Source organism: Leuciscus leuciscus (genome assembly GCF_965113295.1).
Source record: "Leuciscus leuciscus genome assembly, chromosome: 4".
Taxonomy (NCBI): domain Eukaryota; kingdom Metazoa; phylum Chordata; class Actinopteri; order Cypriniformes; family Leuciscidae; genus Leuciscus; species Leuciscus leuciscus.
The window spans coordinates 47,703,505-47,723,050 of NC_138728.1; the positions used below are offsets into that span (position 1 = coordinate 47,703,505).

The 19,546-nt window shown below is 36.5% G+C and overlaps 1 protein-coding gene across 1 annotated transcript; it reads right to left on the reverse strand.

The window, feature by feature from the left end:
- Positions 1-3,528: 3,528 nt before the first annotated feature.
- On the reverse strand, positions 3,529-11,631 carry LOC309496994 (meprin A subunit beta-like). The gene is made up of 11 exons (XM_082167228.1): positions 11,543-11,631; positions 11,364-11,395; positions 10,993-11,110; positions 10,640-10,818; positions 10,336-10,554; positions 5,614-5,769; positions 5,290-5,514; positions 4,765-5,205; positions 4,465-4,635; positions 4,220-4,331; positions 3,529-3,928 (listed from the first exon to the last, which is right to left on the reverse strand). The coding sequence occupies exons 1-11, from the start codon at positions 11,569-11,571 to the stop codon at positions 3,757-3,759; spliced, it is 1,854 nt and encodes a 617-aa protein (XP_082023354.1). The 5' UTR covers positions 11,572-11,631; the 3' UTR covers positions 3,529-3,756.
- Between the last annotated feature and the right edge of the window lie 7,915 nt (positions 11,632-19,546).

The following is a 19,546-nucleotide window of genomic DNA, read 5'->3' on the forward strand; positions in this document are numbered from 1 at the left end:
AGGCCCCAATCATCTTCGAGTGTAAACAGAACGAGCCAATGCACATTGGCGTGCGAGATTTGCTTCTCACGCTCCGCCCCGCGGCGCAGGTATAAATATGAAGCAGATACAGAGTCAAGGTCTCTCTGAAGTGTGGGATATTCGGAGGGTTAAATAAGATTATTTTCATCCAACTAAAAGAATGTGAAGTTGATATTTTAGTCACTGGCTTGATTTTGTCTTGATTTGTGAGGGGGGTCCACCTGAGAGTGGCATTTCCTTCGCTTCAGTCACCCCTCAAACTCGACGTCAACGCAGAAAGGGCCACAATAAGAAGTCTGTAAATGAGAATGCCACCAATGTACTGTCTGGTTTACTAAAACATATAACCATCTAAAAATATTGTTCTGAATAAAGAGGTTTCTGTCATCTCTGTCGCTCTCTCTCAAGTCAAGTGAGAGAGCAGTGACAAGGGTCCTTGTCCACAAATACAAAGGAACTGTTGTATCGTCGGAGAACAAGCCACTGACTGGACAAAGCTATGCGTGTACAGGAATAGCAGGACTACAATTGCTGGGATCAGCAGTTGTACATGTGATATTGAACTAACAGTCATGTGCCTTACAGTATTTATGATGACGACCTCTGAATTTAAACTATAAAAGAAGAAACCTGGACAGTACTCACTGGCTCATCCTTGCAATCTCCAATCCGGAACGCCAGCAGTTTCCGGATGCAAGAAGCTTTAAAGCCTAGCTAATATTTCTCTGTTAGTTTAGTACTCCTTTTGAATCTGTAACAAGTATTCTTTTTCATTTTGATTCTTTTAATAAATATTGTTAAACATTTATTCTAAATCATCTTGACTGGACCTTGGATTCTTGAGTACGTGTCACCTTCTTTTCTCTGGATCAGGGAGATCCTAACTGGAGGACACGACAGGAGGGTAAGCATGATTTCTGATGAGAATAATCATTGTGAGATTTGATTGATTAAATAGCCTAGCCAAAGAGGCAGCTTACAACAAGGGTTATTGTTGTATAGCGAACACGGTTGAATAGTACCTAAACAGGTAGACTTATACTACAAAGGGGAAATCTATTATCTTTATAATTTATTATCTTTATAATAGAATACGAATTTGTAGAGACTGATCGCCTAACTCTTAAGGGCACGACTAAAGGATAGGCTCTTTAGTTACCGCGGGATTATCCATATGTCCTTGATAGGATGTAGGATCATTTGGAACGGTATTAATCGTGAAAACCTTTACAATTTACTGATGCATAAATAGTATTGAACGATTTTGAAAGAAAGATTATCTGTCTGAACTTGATTACACACCAGAAATCACTGATCACAGATCAGGCATTAGAATAAACATTACGTTACCTACATGTTTGTGGCGTTCCTGGAAGATCCATATCGTAAAAGTCTGTTTGCAAAGCATGCGTCGAAATTGCGACTGAATTACTAAATAATTCCAAAGTGAAATACATTTATATTTTCAAACAAATACAAACAAATAAAGCACTGCTGAGACATTCACATTGTTGCAAAAAAATTATTATTTGGATTGTTAACATTAGGATGGTTTGGAAGGTAATGGTATCGATCTTTTCTCGTTCTCATGTCACTAATGCGCCAGTTGGCGTTGATATTCTTCTGCAAAGGCGGTCTTTCGCTGCCATCTGACGTCATAAATCTCCACTTTTAAAGGAACACTCCACCGTTTTTTGAAATAGGGCTTATTCACCTTCTTTCCTACATTTAGATAGGTGGGCAAATGCATTTTTGTCTCAGTGCATGCATTGTTTTAGTTTGACAGGGTTGGCGCTAGCTTAGCTTAGCATAATGAATGGAATCCTTTGTTGCCAGCTAGCATGTCCTGAGTAAAAGTGATATTAAAAAAAAAAAACCCAACCTAATTACTTCTTGTGGCCTGCGTATTCACAACGAGTACAAATAGCGATGCAGATTAACACTAGGCGATTTCCTATGCACATTTTGACTTGGGACTATATTAGGGGGAAGCACAGGCGAAGCACTGCTACTTGGGCGCAGAGATATCACGCCCAAGTAGCAGTGCTTCGCCTGTGCTTCCCCCTAATATAGTCCTTAATATATAAGTCAATATCTGCCTAGGAAATCGCCTAGTGTTAATCTGCATCGCTATTTGTACTTGTTGTGAATACGCAGGCCATAAGAAGTAATTAGGTAGGTTTTTTTTTATTTTTTTTTATCACTTTTATTCAGGACATGCTAGCTGGCAACAAAGGATTCCATTCATTATGCTAAGCTAAGCTCACGCCGACCCTGTCAAACTAAAACAATGCATGCACTGAGACAAAAATGCATTTGCCCACCTATCTAAATGTGGGAAAGAAGGTGAATAAGCCCTATTTCAAAAAACGGTGGAGTGTTCCTTTAAGATCCTGTCGTTTTACAGACTTGGTTTCAATTAAAGCAGTTTTTTGGAATAACAAGGAAGTTTTGAGTTTTGAAACTTACAGGGTATTTTTATAGTAGAACGAACTCTTAACTGTCAAAAGATCAAGGAAAATTTGAATTCTCAGTTCATGACCACTTTAACCTCTAATTTCATGTCATTTAACAACATGAATATCATTAGAGTTAATATTCTTTTTAACTCTATGTCATTGTAAATGTCTTCATCAAAGCGTGTTTTTTTAATCATGATTTGCCTCAAGCTTTTAAACTGCTCTCGGCTACTGGAGGACATTAAACTCAGTGAGTCTAAACTCAATCACAAACTGATGGCTGATTCAGTGTTTCTCTGTTCTTGTTTATGGTTTCATGTTATGGGATTTTTGAACTTTCACTGTAAATAAACTGCACTAAGGTTACTCATTGTGTTGATTAGTGTCGCCAGCTGTGATCAATCCTCGTTCCCTTTATATGTGCAGTAATTCCCATCTCATGTTGTCAGATCGTTGTGGTTTCCCCGGTGTCGTGTCCTGTTCCCGTGTGGCTCTCTGTTCCCTGCTGTGGATTATTCGTCGTGTGGATTCGTTGTTGTTCGTCACCTCGTCTGGATGTTCCACTGGTTCCTGGTTTCCCGTACACGATGATCACTTCACCACCACCGGATGCCATCAAAGTCCCTGCGCCACAATCGTCATCTGAGTGTTTGTTTTCCCCGACCTGTGTTGTGCGTTTCTGACCACCTAGATAAATGCCTTTTACTTGCTATTGTATCCGTTCTGATTTCCTCACATACATAAATTACTAATGATTATGAAATGAAATATAAAATGAAAGAAAATAAAACAACACCAATGTATGGTTGCTTTCTTAAAGTAAAACACACATGTTGTTATTGAAAACCCTTAGATCCTTGACATGTCCTCATTACCTTTAACTGTTTAGATATTATATTTATTTATTTATTTATTTATTTATTTATTAACATATCTTTATTGCGAGGATTAACCCCTTGAGATGAAACTCAAGGGGTTTCATCTCTTGGCACTGCAGTTGCAAAATATGTCCACACATTTACTAAAAGAGGAGAGGAACACATGGGAGGATAAACGTTATTAATGCAGTAGAAAAATACAGATTTAATTGCATATATATTTGTAAAGTGCATGCAATAAATCATTTCACAAAGAAATGGGTCTTTTGAGGCAGTTCTGTTAGTACATTTTAGACAGACTATTTGAATCACTCAAAGGACACAAATCCTTCACTAATTCAACTCACTGAATCTGTCAGAGATGCTCTGGAAACATTTTTGGATTTTTTTGGATGTCCTCAATTGTTGTAAAACCAATTCATAAATAAAGCAAACAGAGATTGTAACTGAAACACATCCAAAAGCATCGTAATCAAATCAGTGGGCTCTGGTGTAGTTGTAGATGGTGTAGCTGTAGATGTTGTAGTTGTAGTTGTAGTTGTAGAGATCGGCTGAGGTGTGGAAGGTGCTCTAAGAAACACAAATACTGTTAGAGTTCATCAGATGCATCAGTTTCTCTCTGAACACCTTCTTCAAATTATGCAAGTCATTCTTCACCTGCTTTTTTTTTTGGTTACGATTATTAGTTCAAAATAGCAGCGTAAGCTTCTAGCCTTACAGATGTGACTATATTCACACAGTAGAGCATGTTCTCTCCTTCATTATTTCCTAAATATAGTGATTCTTTTTAAAGTACTTTTACATTTTCTTTGATTTGTGTATTTTGAATAAGAGAACAACAGAGGTTAAAAGGATATTCACCTTGAGGCACAGGGTCCCTGCCTCAGTGCATGTGTGTCAGTAGAAACGTTGAGGTTCTTCACTGTAGCTTTAGGGCAGGGCAGAGAGTGTTTCTGAAGAAGCCCTGAGATATCTGGATTGGTACACAACATTTATAAAGTGAGACACAATGGAAATATCATTCCTGCCCAATCATCATTCTAATAACGCCAGTTTGCTCTTAATACTGCAGTTGAACTTGATCTCTGTTACTTCACAAATCCTACCTTGCATGGAGAAGAGAAGTATGAGGTCACCACCCTTGATAAACTCTCTTCTAGTGAGATTATCTTTTGTTAGGACCACAAAAGAGGCTGATCCACCCAGAAATACAGACTTATCGCCAAAGTACAATGGAAATCCAATGTTTCGAGGTCTGTCCCAGTAATAGCTGCCACCTGTTAGAACACAACATGGCTTTTAAAATAACCCTAAAAGCTACAGATAATAACTTTGATTGTCATCCAAGTTAAATGTTGCACATAAATACATGAAAAATGACAGAAAAATAATCAGATTGCATTAACCTTCATTAGTCAAATCAGGGTCAGTGGTGATGCTTTGCTCAAAGGACATGCGCTTCTGTATGTGTGGATTCTGGTCAAGGATCTGGACGGTTATTTGTCTCCATGGACAAGGCCACTGCAACTGGTCATCATATGCACCAGATACCAAAGAAACATATATTGAAAGTTCATTCTCAAACAACAATAACTGAGCCCTAAAGCGATAACCATCATTGGAGTAATACAGTGGACTCGTGAAAATTTGAAACTCTTTGTTCAGAATCTTCTCAAAGTCCCTTATCTGCCATGTGAGGGGACACTCGGTCTCTGAAACATTGATATCATCCAGTGAGAATCCTCCACTGGAGTTTCCAGCTCCTTTACGGCCTTCAAACACAACTTGGAAAGATTTATTTGCGTTCAGTGGCACGTGATGCAGCTTCCAGTAATTACCAGGGGTTTCTGCAAGAAATGAAGCGTTCAGTAACACTGAAACACAGGCCTATATGACTTGCAGTCTGTAAAGTTCTGCAGGAAGAGACGGACCTGTGATCTGATCCATAAGTCTGAGAGTTCCTCTGCTGTCTGCTTCATCCTGGTACTCTCGGATCCAGATGTTGAGCTGGTCAGACTCATTCCCGCTGTGATAGTAGTAGAACTGCAGGCACTGGACTTTGCAGTCTCTTGTAGGGGTCAGTGTCTTGCTCTCCAATCTGGCTGCGTCCCCCTGGCTTCTGCCCTCAGTGCTGAAGTGCATGAAGAAAGATGTTCCTGCAGGCATGAAAACAGGAGTGTGGTTTGGGGAACTGGGTGGTAGAGTGACTGCAACTGTGGATGGAAGTGAAGTGCATTTCTTATAATAGATCTCACCATTCTTCTCTTTGCCCAAGTAGCTGTGGTCAGTCACACTGATGCCACTCACTGACTTCACTCTCTGCCAGCCATAATCAACAGCAGAACAGACACTCATCTGACACAGAGATTCATCATCAAAACTACAGTGGTCAAGGAAAGAGATGGAGGAATCTGCAATGCAAACAAACAAACACTGAGACTAAATCAATTCACTACCATTTCAATTCATCACAATGGTCCTTGGTCTATCTGGGATCAAATATTGGTCCGGGTGAGATATCCAGCAACCGCAACTTCATTTAGCCTTACACAGAATTCACAAATTAAAACCAAACCAAACATTAACCCCCTGGGGTCGGCGGTATCGCCGGCGATACCAGTTCGCTTTTTTTTTTATCAGTTCAAAAGAGATTCATTTTGCTCTGTTGACTTTGATATTACAAACACGTTTCATACATCAATCGATTCTGTTAAATGTGTATTATTTTTGTGTATACTCACAATAAAAACAAAGTGTTTTGCTTTTTGCCAAATAAAGAAGATAAACACGAAGCGAGTTCTGCCTTCTCTCTATCAGTGAAGTCCATTCTGAAACGCGTCTGAAAATGAACAATAACTCAGCGAATACTCAGTCAAACAGGCATACAGACACACAGGCATGAAGCTTGAATTCTCTTCTTTTAAATGAAGTAATTTATATAAAAAACAAATATTCTCAGTTCATGTAATCTGTAAGAAAAGAGCGAGATGTCAGTCGTTCTCATCTCATCTAATTATTTTTAATGTGACCCCGCCCACGGAGAACATGCGCTATTCAAACGCAAATTACTGAGGCAATCTACGCAAACTGTGAACGCCCCCATATCAGCTCGAAAAAACACAAGTTTATTCAGATCATTGTACTTGTTTACACCGTCTCGCAGCGCTGTGAGGAATAATAATAATGGAAAATGTACCTCAGAAGTGCGGGTATTTCGAGGAGCAAGGATCCGACTGAGCTGAGGAATACTGAAGTAAGTTTTTTTTCCTTCTCAAGTGAATCGCGTTTCTGTTTGTGAATGAATGAACGGCAGAGATGCGCAGTTTACCACAGCGCGCAAAAAGACAGTTTAAATTTAAATCGCATTTCTGAGTGTGAATGAATTATGATGTTTTAGCAAACTGTATTGCTATACTGAGATGAGTAAAAATCGACTGAAATATGTTGAAATAAAATGTAGGCTATTTGTATAAGCAACATATTAAACTGCAAATTAACATTTATATGCCCTAATATTTCATAAAAACAACATTACAGTCAGGCGTTTCTGTGTGTGAATGAATGTTTCGTTTTTAGCAAACTGTATTGAGTAAAAATCGACTGAAATATGTTGAAATAAAATGTATAAGCAACGTATTAAACTGCAAATTAACATTTATATTTCTTATAATAAAAACGAAAGACAACATTTCGTTGATTAGTTTTGGATAGATTATACATTTTTACTGTAAAATATCTGCCACCTCAAATAAGCTTTTGTTTGCCAATTTTTGCTCATATGTTAAATATAGTATGTTTTGTCAAAAATAAAGTAATCAAATAATCAATCAAATCCTTAACTTTGAAATATGTATGATAAAATGTATACTTTAGTTTTTACAAAGAAAGATTACACTTGAATTGTTGTTGTAATTGTAACCTTTTTAATAAAAAAAAATATATTTACAAGGTAGATGTAAACAAACTATTAAAAGGTAAATATAAGCCTTTTCTTTAAATAATTTTTATTGTGTTTTATTAGTGACAAATTTGGGGAGAGGATAAATATTCCAAAACTGAAAATACAGTATGAGAATTAACTGCACAATTACTAGACATGTTTTCCTTGGATATTATACAATTTGCAAGCACAATTTGTAAAAAAAAAAAAAAAAAATTGAGATGCTTCCAGCTGTTGCTCTTGCCTTCTTTCTTGTGGCTATAGCACCTGAATGAAAATAAAATTGACATGCTTCCAACTGTGAACCAATTTGGTAGAATATATATATATATATATATATATATATATATATATATTGCTCTTGCATTCTTTCTTGTGGCTATAGGCAGGGCCGGCTCTAGGTTATTTGGTGCCCAAGGCGAGAGTGGGGGACTTTTACCCCATCATTTAAAGCGCTAAAACCAGCTGTCAGATGTTTTCGTGCCACTCCCGGTTGCTGAGCAACGCGCGTGAGTTTGACAGCTGCCTGTCAGAGTGACTCAGTCGTTTTTTAGGATTGTATAATCTAGTAAAAGAAATGGACAAATACAAGCAATGTGTGGACAGTGCACAGTAAAAGTGTACAGCGTGTGCACAGCTTTCATAATACGATACATACATTTAATTTACTTTTTTTTTTAATGCAATTTTGCGCCCCGTCCAGCAGATGGCGCCCCAGGCGACCGCCTGTGTCGCCTGTCGGCAAAGCCGGCCCTGGCTATAGGTGACACACCTGAATGAATGGCTCATTAAGTATGCGGGCCCCATTGTCTCCTCAGGTGTGAATCACTAAATATGCATGATGGTGTTGAATCGTTGATGCCCCTTGCGCATATTGCCTTTACAAACAAAAAGTGTTTTACAAGATTTAAATCAATGTATTGTGTTATGTGAATGATTAGGTAGGATGATTTTCACATCATTTTGAAGAAAAAACTCTAGGCAACGGCATCCATTAGTCAAAAGTCTTATTGACACATATTTAGTATGTGTTTTGTGGCCTTATTTCAGAAACTTTAGTTTTTAGTTTTTTCAATAACCATGCATAAACATTATTCTCTCAAAAATTCAAACATGTACATGCATGTTGCTCACATATTATGGTAGCCCTGTTTGTGCTAAATAGAGTGTAATTATACCTTTGCCATTAATATGTTTATAAGCAACTGAAAAAAGCACAAATGTCAGGGCATGTCAGAACATCTCAAGGACACCAAAAACCCTCTGGGGACCAAAAACGCGCCCGCGCGTTTTGCTCGTTTTTTTTTTTAGCAATGAAAAATAAACACAAAATGCTCTGTTAATTTTGATCTTTCATTTTCGTGTAATACATCAATCGATCCTGTTCAGTTTCTATTTTTTTTCTGTATACTCACAATACAAATAAAGTGTTTTGCTTTTTGACAAATAAAGAAAAACTAACATGATGCTATTTCTGCCTTCTCTCTGTCAGTAAACTCCCATTTGAAACGCGTTCGAAAATTATCTATAACTCCGCGAAAATTCAGTCAAACAGGCAAACAGACCCAAGGGCATAAAGCTTGAGATCGCAGCTTTTAAATGAAGTAATTTATATAAAAAACAAATATTATCAGCTTCTGTAATCTGTATAAAAAGAGAGCGACTCCAGTCGAGCTCATTAGGAGCCATTCAAAAGTAATTTGACCACGCCCCGGAGAGCGCGTGCTATTCAAACGCAAATTCTGAGAACCATTTCAGTCTGTGAAACGCCCCCACATCAGCTGTAAACAAAGAGGCATAATATAGCCTACCTTATGGAGAAAATTTTCCGTGCTGATATGAGGAGCAGATCCCGCTGAGGAGTGAGGTAGGCTAAGTTATCCTTTCTCAAGTGTTAATGTGGAATAACGTTATGGAATAACGTTGTAGGCTTATGTAAACAAAAAGATGAATCGCGTTTCTATAATATGAATAGCGTTTCTGTGAGATGAATGAAGGGTACATATTTGTAAAGACTGTTTAGCCTAAATATGAATCGCGCGTCTGTGTGTGAAAGAATAAACTGCTTTTACAGTTACAGTTACTGCGTTACAGTCAGGCGAAGTATGAAAGACAACATTTTGTTGACTAGATTTGGGTACAGTTTTTACTGTAGAATATACTGTCACATCAAATAAGCTTTTCTGCTCATATATATAAAATACTATTTTGTCAAAAATAAAGTCATAGACTAAGATGTTCCAATGTTGGCTATATTCAAACTAATGAATACATATGATAAAATGTAGGCCTATAATCTTTTTTTTTTTTTTTTACAAAGAAAGAGTATTTTTTTTGCAGAAATATTGCTGAAATTGTAATTATTGTTGTAATTGTAACCTTTTTAATAAAATAGCAAAACATATTTACAAGATAGATGTAAGCAAAATCTTAAATGGTCAATATAAGTCTTCTTCTAAATATATAGGCTATTTTGTCTTTGCATTGTGGCTCAGTCAGTGTCACACCTGAATGAATGGCTAATTATGCAGAGTCATTATGCAGAGTGGGTGGGACTGGGTAATCTAAGGTGTAAACTACTCCTCCCCCTCGCATATTGGCTTTCCAAGCAAAACCTGTTTTACACCATTTAAATCAATGTATTTTTTTTTTTGTGAACGATAAAGCAAGACTATTTTCACATAATTTTGAAGCTAGAACTCCAAGAGAAAACATCCATTAGTCAAAAGTCTTGTGGGCACATATTTTGTATGAGTTTTGTGGTCTTATTTCAGCAACTTTCATTTTTATTTTTTTAAATAACCACGCATAAACATTATTCTCTTAAAAATACAAACATCTACATACATGTTGCTCGCATATTATGGTAGGCCTGTTTGTGCTATATAGAGTGAATTTACACCTTTGCCATTAACATGTTTATAAATAACTGAAAAAAGCACAAATGTCAGAGCATGTCAGAACATCTCAAGGGCCCCAAAAACAGCTTGGTCCCCAGAGGGTTAAAGGCCACAAAGGAAAACTGTCAAATACTCACTGCATTTATAGAGTTTGTTGAGCTCAAGCACATCATATTCACTCATTTCCATTAGTTGTCCGATCACATCTTGAAACTCGGGATTCTTGGTAATGATCGTGGATCCATTACTGTTGCTGAAGGCATTTTTATCAAAATGCATCACAGAGTGATAATCATATGGGGTGCCTTCGGTGCCGGACACGTTCTCACTGGATTTATTGAAATAACTCTCATACCCTGAGCATAAAGATTATTGCAGTTATTAAAGTGATTAAGTATGTAAAGCATAATAAAAAAAATTATAATAAAATGATATGGCAACCTTTGATGATGATTTCATATCTGATTGTCACATAATCATCTCTGTCATATCTTGTCTGCTCATGGTAGAATCCCAGTGCATGGAGAAACTCATGCTCAACAATGGCTTTTATTCCACAGCCATTCCCAATGGAAAGAGTCTGGCCTCCAGGAGATGTGCGTCCGATATATGACCAACACCTGCAAAATAAGTCATTCACACAACACACAGTCGGATAAAGCTACCAGTCTAATTATGTTGTCAAATTATAAGTGTCCAAACTTTTGACTGGTAAATAATAAACTCAGATATTTGACTCTACAGATTCGGTATAGCATAGGCTACATCAGAACAGTCTGTAATATATTCCTAACCCTTTGAGACTCTCCACAGAGATGTAAAACTCTTCTGCTGCTCTGGGCTTAAAGTCAATACATGATTTCAGTCTGAACTGCTCAAAGGCTCTCAAAATGACTCCTCTGTAGTTCATACCTATAAACACAAACAAAACATAAGTGGAAAACAATATAAAAGTTACATTAAATATTTCAAAGTTGATTGAAGTGTAAGTGAGGAATCTGAAATTTTTCAGATTTACACTCAGCTCATAGGGGACGGGAATATCCCACCAGGACTGATTCCCTGGAATGGCGCTCGCTTGCCTAGGCTTTAAAGCAGATCATTTCAAGTATCCGGATTTCATTTATATAGACTTACCTGCATTTATATATATATACAGACTTACCTTCATGATGTCTCCTTCTGTGAGATTTAAACCTAATACCACAAGAGTCTTCAGTTCACAGTAAATATGCTTGAATAAAACATGAGTAAAAGTAATAACTTATCAACAAAAATAGATAAAAGTGATCTTACTGCTTGTAAAAATGTATTTGGGTTCTTGAAATGCAATAATAGTTTTACCTTTGTTTATATCCGGAATGCTCTTCCATTTCTCAGAAATGTCTTGGAGAAAATTATATTGAAGTCAACAAAAGACACAGAGAGGGAATGAGCATCGTGTGCATTGAGTGCAGGACATAACTTTAGTGAAACATTATGAAAGTAAGACGATAGATGAGCAATCACATCATCAGGCAGTAATGAGCAGTTAAAACAGGATAGTTCATCCTGGAAACATGATAATAACTTTACAACAGATTAATGTGACTGTACTGTACTTACCAGGAAGGACCTGAGAACATGAGATATAACAACAAGACAAAGAAAAATAGATTTAGCCTTAAAAATCAACAGCTGGATATCGCTTTAACAATAACAATGTGGACAATGACTGTCCACTATCCAACTTACATCTGATGCATGACCAAGAGCCAAAGCCAAGCTCAGCAGAAGAAAAGCACATACATGCATTGTCACTGGAAATCATAAAGAGCACATTTGATTGAGAAAGTTTCATCTTATCACTTATTAACCTGCAAGCTATTTACATTAAATGTAACAATACATTTTTTTAATAATAATGAATGATTAGAAGACCCAAGGAAACTAAAAGAGGGATACATACCAGATTGCAGTCGGTAATGAGGCTTTATGAGTTCAAATGTGAAGCGAGAGTCTTTTAAGCAGCAATGCCTAAACCCACCCTGAAACTGACTGGAAAAACCAGCTAGATTGCAAAGTTAACATAACAAAAGTGGCAGATTGTTTGCTTTGATTTTGGTCTTTACTTAAAGATTTCAGACTACAGCAACAATAATAAATATTTTGATATTTTAGCTGATAAAAAAATCACTTCACAGCTTCACATGGCTGGTTATTTGTTTGTTTGTTCATGCATTTGGCAAATGCTTTTATCCAAAGTGACTTAAATTTCTTCATGCTTATAATATAATATATTTCTACCTCATACTGTGATCAGAATCCATATCGGATCGCAATAAGAAGTTATTTTAAACATTCGGTGGTGTCTGAAACTGTATCCATTTTCTCAGCTTAAAACTCAAGGTTCTGTCATGAAACTGATGGCACAGGCTCTGAAATTCACCATCTAAGATGAGTGAATGTTCTTTTACTCCTTATACTGTGCATTATTGTGTGGTCTGCCTTTTAATTCTTAAATGAGCAAAAGTACATATGTTTTAAAGGGCACCTATTATGCCCCTTTTTACAAGATGTAATATTGGTCTTGGGTGTCCCCAGAATGCATTTGTGAAGTTTCAGCACAAAATACCGCACAGTTAATTTATTATAACCATTTGAAAATGTCATTTTTGGGGCCTGTTTTAAAAAGAGCTGTTTTGGAGTGTACCACCTTAAATGTTAATGAGCTGCATATCCCCGCCCTGCTGCTGGACCCAGATGATGAAGAGACACCAATGAGAATGGACTAAACGTCTCGGAATGGTTATTTGATACATTTATGTACTTACAAAGTTTTAATTGCGTCCCCTTTGCAATTATGGATGTGCAACAAACACACACACACACACACACACACACACACACACACACACACACACACACACACACACACACAAATACTGTGATAACGTTTGCTGAATACAAACGATTGATCAGAGCCGATCCGCCCTATACGCACACTACGCAAAGTGCGTAGGGCCCCGCAAATTACTCAAGGCCCCGCCTCCCCCTCGTGTCAAAGCGCGTCAATCAATGTTTACAATATCGATGAGAAAATGAAGCGGAACTATCTTTCTGGTCACGAAAAGAGAGAGAAAACAACACCATAAGAGTTCATTGCGGCAACAGTTATCAGGCAGACTTGTGACTCTCCTCTCAAAGTTTGATGTCAGCAAAGAACAGTAGGCTAAAGTTAAGTTGATGTGAGTTGATTTATTATGTTTAATAAACGACAAAGGACAACGGTGTTTGTTTATAAACTGCAGCTCGGAAAAGATAACCGCGTCGCGCGTTAACATGCGATCATATCATATGCACGTGCATGAAATGAAACGCGCACTTTCCAGCAGAAACATCTGTTGTGAGTCAGGACCAGTACAATATGGGCGTGATGGCACTCCTCATTATAGTTTTAAAACAAGACGATGATTATCTAGTCGCTCAGTCAAGGTTTAGTTACAACTCTGCACTAATGCAATATGGAAAGCAATGTATTGACATTGACTATTGATAGGCTCCATTGAATTTAAAATGTTGATTGGCTGGAGATTCTGGTCAATATGGATGCACATCCCTCAGTAAATAATAACCATCAAGAATCAAGAGTATCAAGAATTACTTTTATCATTTAAAACACAGTGACATGCTATGGCGCCATTTTAGCTTTTATTCATTCACAGGATAATTATGCATTTTTGATATCAATAATTCAATTTGTACTATTTAAAATGTGAATTCTGGATATTAAGAATGAACTTTTTACTAGTAACAATGTCTTCTGATATCAGGAATTACATTTTCGCTACAACTAGTTAAAGGAGGGATTGTAGTGGGAACACTGGGGTGTCAGGTGTGACTGTGTGGCAATGGCAAATGGTTCATGGCTCACGGGTCAGGTATGAGGGCCCCTAAACAGAATTTTGCTTAGGGCCCCAGGGAGGTCAGGATTGGCTCTGCGATTGATAGACGTTTATATACTGTATATGGAGATAGAGCAGATCTTAATTTATTTACATTTGTAATTGCTGCAAAAATGATAGCCTACGTGACATAAAACAATTTTATCAATCAATAAATTCCTCTTGAAACAAACTTTGTTGTTTTATTTTAATTTAATACTGTGAAGCTGCTTTGATACAATCTGTATTGTGAAAAGCGCTATACAAATAAACTTGACTTGACATAAAACTGTCTGACGTTGTTTGTTGAGACATCTATGACGACGACAATAAATTGCTTTAGACGCATTTGTTGTTGAACTGGCTGACATCGATTGAAATGACTATTTGCTCAAAAATCATAAAATACACTTACTTCTGGAGGTGACGTTGAATCACGAACTGTAGGCAATGATCCACACTTGATTAACTTTGACCCTCGTTCACTAAACAGTCAGTCAGAAAATGAAGGAAGTTTAAGTGGCGCCGTTTCTTCATAAATAAAATCCATCCGCTGCGTTTTCAGTGGCTCTGATGTCAGTGAAGACTACTATGTCCATTCTTAAATTCCACAACAGAACACCTAAGTTACACTTCTTATGAGACATTACACACCGGCTGTCGTTGAAACAATGGAGGATGCAGATCACAGAGGGCGGGGTCTATGCCAAAACCAGACTGTCAATCAAACCACGTCGGTGGGGCTTAGCGCATTTCTACGTCACAGTGCGGGAAATCTAGAACAGGGCGTTCTGAGACAGTGCTTGTGATTTATTGAGATAGTAAAAAAACTACTGGGTGGATTTTTATCATTCTAGGGTGGTTTTGCTCACACACTGCCAGCACACATTTATGTTCAAACACCATGTAAAAGTGAATTTTGCATAATAGGTGCCCTTTAAAAGCAAGCGTCATGCAGGAGTAAAGCATAAGCAGCAGCAAGCATTTGTAGATGCTGTGAGAATACAGCGACTTGTATAGCGGATATGAGAAGTTACAGTGAAACAGGCATTCAAGCATTTTTTTTATGTTGTTTTTATTTTCAATGTTGAGTGAAAACGTTGAGAAAATATTGTGAGAACAACGTTCATGGAACATCCTTACGATTGTATTTTTCCTTGACGAACATAACTGTTCTGAATCCCATCAGGATGTAGTCTTTGACAAAAATGGGATTTTCTCAGAATTTTTAATCAAAATGTTTTTCTATTTATGAAACTTACCCACATTCAAGTGTTGATAAAAAAAGGAATGCCTATAGCTTGATAAAACATGTTTTTATTTTATTTCTAAGCAGAGGGTCTGTTCTTTCTTTTGATATATCGCATGTTCAGATATTCATACAACAAAATATTCTGGGAGCCATGAAACAGTTGTGTAAATTGTCAATAATGCTGGCAACTTTTTAAAAAACATTCAGAAATAACGTTTTCATAACTTAATGAGAATGTTAACAAAACATTCTAAGAACAGTTTTGTAGATGAGGTCATACCCATAACCATGCCAAACACTCCAAGAGTTATCATAACATCAATCTTAAAGCTAACTAATAGTTTTAATAATATATGTAAAATAAGCATGCCTTGCCTAAAGCGACTAACAAGATAATCAAGACAAACAACACAATGAGATAAACCAGACAATTGCCATGAATGGGTGCATTCCTGTATGATGGGTTTTTCAAATAATTTGTTATTCTCTTGCCGTACAGATGAAAGAAAACACAATGGAGAGAATTCAGACCTGTTGAGCAGCATATTTGGTTACGCCAAAGGCCACTAACGTGACAAAATATCTCACACAAAAAAAATCACACCTTTAAAGTGTGCACCATTAGCTATTAAGAAGATTGAAGGTTTTTTCATTTAGTTTAGTTTATTTGCACGATTATAAAAAATATACAATAATTAAAAAAAAACATATACTGTGCAGGGAGAGGCAGAAAACCCAAAAGGGCTTATTTAAAGCCTAACAGCAAAAAAAGAAAAAAAGAAACTGATTATGAAATTAAATAAAGAGCTAAATTACAATAACAAATATATAAATGTATATGACTGCATCAAGTTAATAACAATTATAAACAAATTAACCACATATATCAAAAACTCAAAAACAAATCCTATAGTGTATATACAATACATAAAAAAAAAACAATTACAAGGCAGCAATAAAATGATTCTTTATGCATCTCATATAACATTAAATATGTTTGTTTTTTTCTCTGCTAAATGGGATAAACCACTCCATAATTTAATACACCTAAATCTTATCAAGTATTGACCACAACAAGTGAGAAATTTAGAAAGATGAAAATCTAAAAATTGACTAGGTAGGTGACAGTGAACCTGTGAATTTACTTAAAAATACATCTTAAATTGCTCTGGAATGTTATCTTAACTTTAATATAAAATACTTGAGAAATATCAATATCAAAAATAATAATAAGTTTCTGAAATTCAGAAGCAGATGAGGCATATGCATTTGATTGGTTTGCCACCCTAATATGTTTCTGAAAGATACATTTTTAGTAGATAAAGTGCTTGCCCAAACTATATTACAATATGAAAGATACAGATAAACTAAACTATAGTAAAGAGTAAGAATACAATCTGTACTAACAAGATGCCTAACCCTCCTTCTTATACCGCTAGTTTTATAAATTTTTCTGCTCACATAGTCAGCTTGTTCCCTCAAACTCTCATCAACATAAAGTCCCAGGCATTTTGTAGTTGACACTTGAGGCACCTTAATAGACTCAATTGTATTATTTTTTTTTATAAATCCTAAGAGTAAAAAAAAATGTGTCAGTAAAAATAGTCACATTTTATTTTTTTATATATATATGTAAAGATAATTGATTTAAATTAAATCGATTAGCATAGGCAATTAGGCCATACTGTCATTCTTAATCAATCAATAAAAATTTGAATGAGAGAGAACTTTACATCTGTAAAGATTATTGGAGTAAATAAGTAGTAGTAAGGGTCCAAGAATGGACCCCTGAGGAACCCCACAGAGTAATCTTGCTTTGCTAGAATAGAAACCCGTAAAACAAACAAACTGTCTTTTATTAAAAATTAAAAAAATCTTTTTGTAATTTATCATGAAAACGTCTCGAGTTACGACTGTAACCCTGGTTCCCTGAGAACAGGGAATGAGACACTGCACCCTGAATTGTTTCCATTCACAAAGTCTGAAGCTAGCTCTTGAGTAATCTTCTCTCTTTGCAGCAACGTTTTTCAAGGCAATAGAAAGAATGGAAGTGAAATGTGACAACATGCCCCATAGGTGGAGTGCATTATAACATGACCATATGACAACTATCTGATCTAATCAAAAATATATACAAGACAAACTAAAATATTTTCTCAATAAAATACAATCATTTACTTTTTCATATAAAATAATGGCAATTTTTTTATAATTAAAAATAAAATATTTTTTGAGTTTGACAACAATTTTTTGAGTTTTCGAGTTTGAGTTTGGAAAAGCACACTGGAGAACACAGCTATAGTTACAACATAGTTCAAAACTTATACTCATAATTAATCATTTCCGTGACAACATGCCCAAATAGAGCTTGAGTGATCGAATGGAAATTAAGCGTAGTAATTGTCGCTAAACAATATCAGCTGACGCTCAGCTGATTGGTTACTCCACCTACTCTAATCAACTTTAGTATTTAAGCTCATTCAACGAATGCTCCGCAGTCTGTCGCACAGAGATTTACACAGCCGCCGCCACCTCCTAGGATTTGTGTCTCAAGGATGTATCTTGAGCTGTCTAGTATGGCAGCTCGAGCACCTTAGAGCTTGATATTACATTTTAATATTTTGACACAAATGAATTCATTATGATCAATGTATCACTCTTTATTGTAAACCTGTGGTAAAACATCGATTCTTGGGTTTTAAATACAACAAAAACGCCAGCAAACGGTCACTTTTATCATGTTTGTTTTGATCACGCTAGTTTCCAGTGATTTCTTTCTGATTAGTTTTCTGATAAAACTTCCTTTTTTTTTCTTTTTAAAAAAAATACAACTTCTATTTGTTGGTCAAAAGATGGGTTAGTGTGATGTTGTTCCAGAGAGGTGTGTTATGGGCGTGTTTTAGTGAAGAACTATTACCCCCAATTTCCACCGGCTGCGTTACGGCTCCGGCACGGCGGCGGAGTCAATAGGTTTCCATTAAAGTCAATGAGTGTATTTCCACTGAATGCGGTACAGCTGCGTTCCGACTCCGGCAATCCGCAGCCCTCCGTAGCAGATACGCAGAGCTTCTATTTTTGCCGGATGCCGGAGCGCTCCGCAGCACTACAGGGCAGAGTACGCAGGACAGGAAGTCGAGTGACAAAACAGAACAGCCAGAAACAAAATAAAAGATCCGTTTAATTTTCAAAATAAAATACACCACGCTCATATTTCCCTACACTACACCTTGAAAACGTCATAATGGGCGGAGACAGGCTTGTTGAAGTTTTAACCCCGTTGACACGATGGATGAAGAAATGCTGATTATTGAGGTACAGAATCAACCCATCATCTATGACCCGTCACATCCTTTTTATAAGGACAACATTAAAAAGGATGCAGCGTGGAAAACTATTGCAGAAGTGATTGGTGTGGATGGTAAGTCACTATTTTTGTCCAAGAAATAAAGATAGAAAGCAAATAGCTAGTTATGTACTCGTAATGAGAAGTTAAATAGCTATACAGGTTAAAAACACATTAAAATTTTTAATTAAGTAGCCATTGCAGGATTGTTTGATTAGCATGAAGAACTTTATTTACAGATATGAAAGCTTTAGCATAAGTTCTGCTGGGAAGACTCAATTATTACGTCACTTATTGCTTCACTTCTATCCAATCATATTATTATGCTTATTGTATAAAAGCACGGTACTTACACATGTTTGAGTTCGCAGATACTGAAGCGACGATTACCCCCATCCTCCCCACCACCACCAGGATGGTCCCGTCCATACCTCCCAGGAGGGGGGTCGGCTGCGCCCCTGCCTTCATCTTTAGGCAGGAATTGCAGATCCGATACTCTCGGATTATGCACTACGGACGGGGCCTACGCCAAATGACTTTGTAGATTATCAGCTTGCTGAGCTGTCAATAAATGTATGGTTTATTGAAATAACTCTCCCGAGTCTTTCTGGTAGAAATTAAGTTATGTAACGTTAATGAAATATTAAATTTGAGTAAAGTTATAAATAGAATAAGGATTTTAGACATTAATTTATTTATATATTGTGTATGTATGTTGTATGTATGCCATTTTTTTAATATTGTGCTTGACATAAGAGTGGAAAAAAGTTTAAACTGTGTGGTTTACTGTATAAGTTTATTTTATTGTGTGTGGATGGTTCACACTGCTA

What these genes read in the sequence shown, in the direction of transcription:
- LOC309496994 (XM_082167228.1), bottom strand. Translation starts at nt 11,571, where the DNA reads ATGGAAGAGCATTCCGGATATAAACAAAG. An exon ending in CCCTGATTTGACTAATGAAG is followed by an intron (nt 4,636 to 4,764) that starts GTTAATGCAATC and finishes GTGTTCTAACAG; the next exon opens with GTGGCAGCTATTACTGGGAC. An exon ending in CAGGGACCCTGTGCCTCAAG is followed by an intron (nt 3,929 to 4,219) that starts GTGAATATCCTT and finishes TGTGTTTCTTAG; the next exon opens with AGCACCTTCCACACCTCAGC.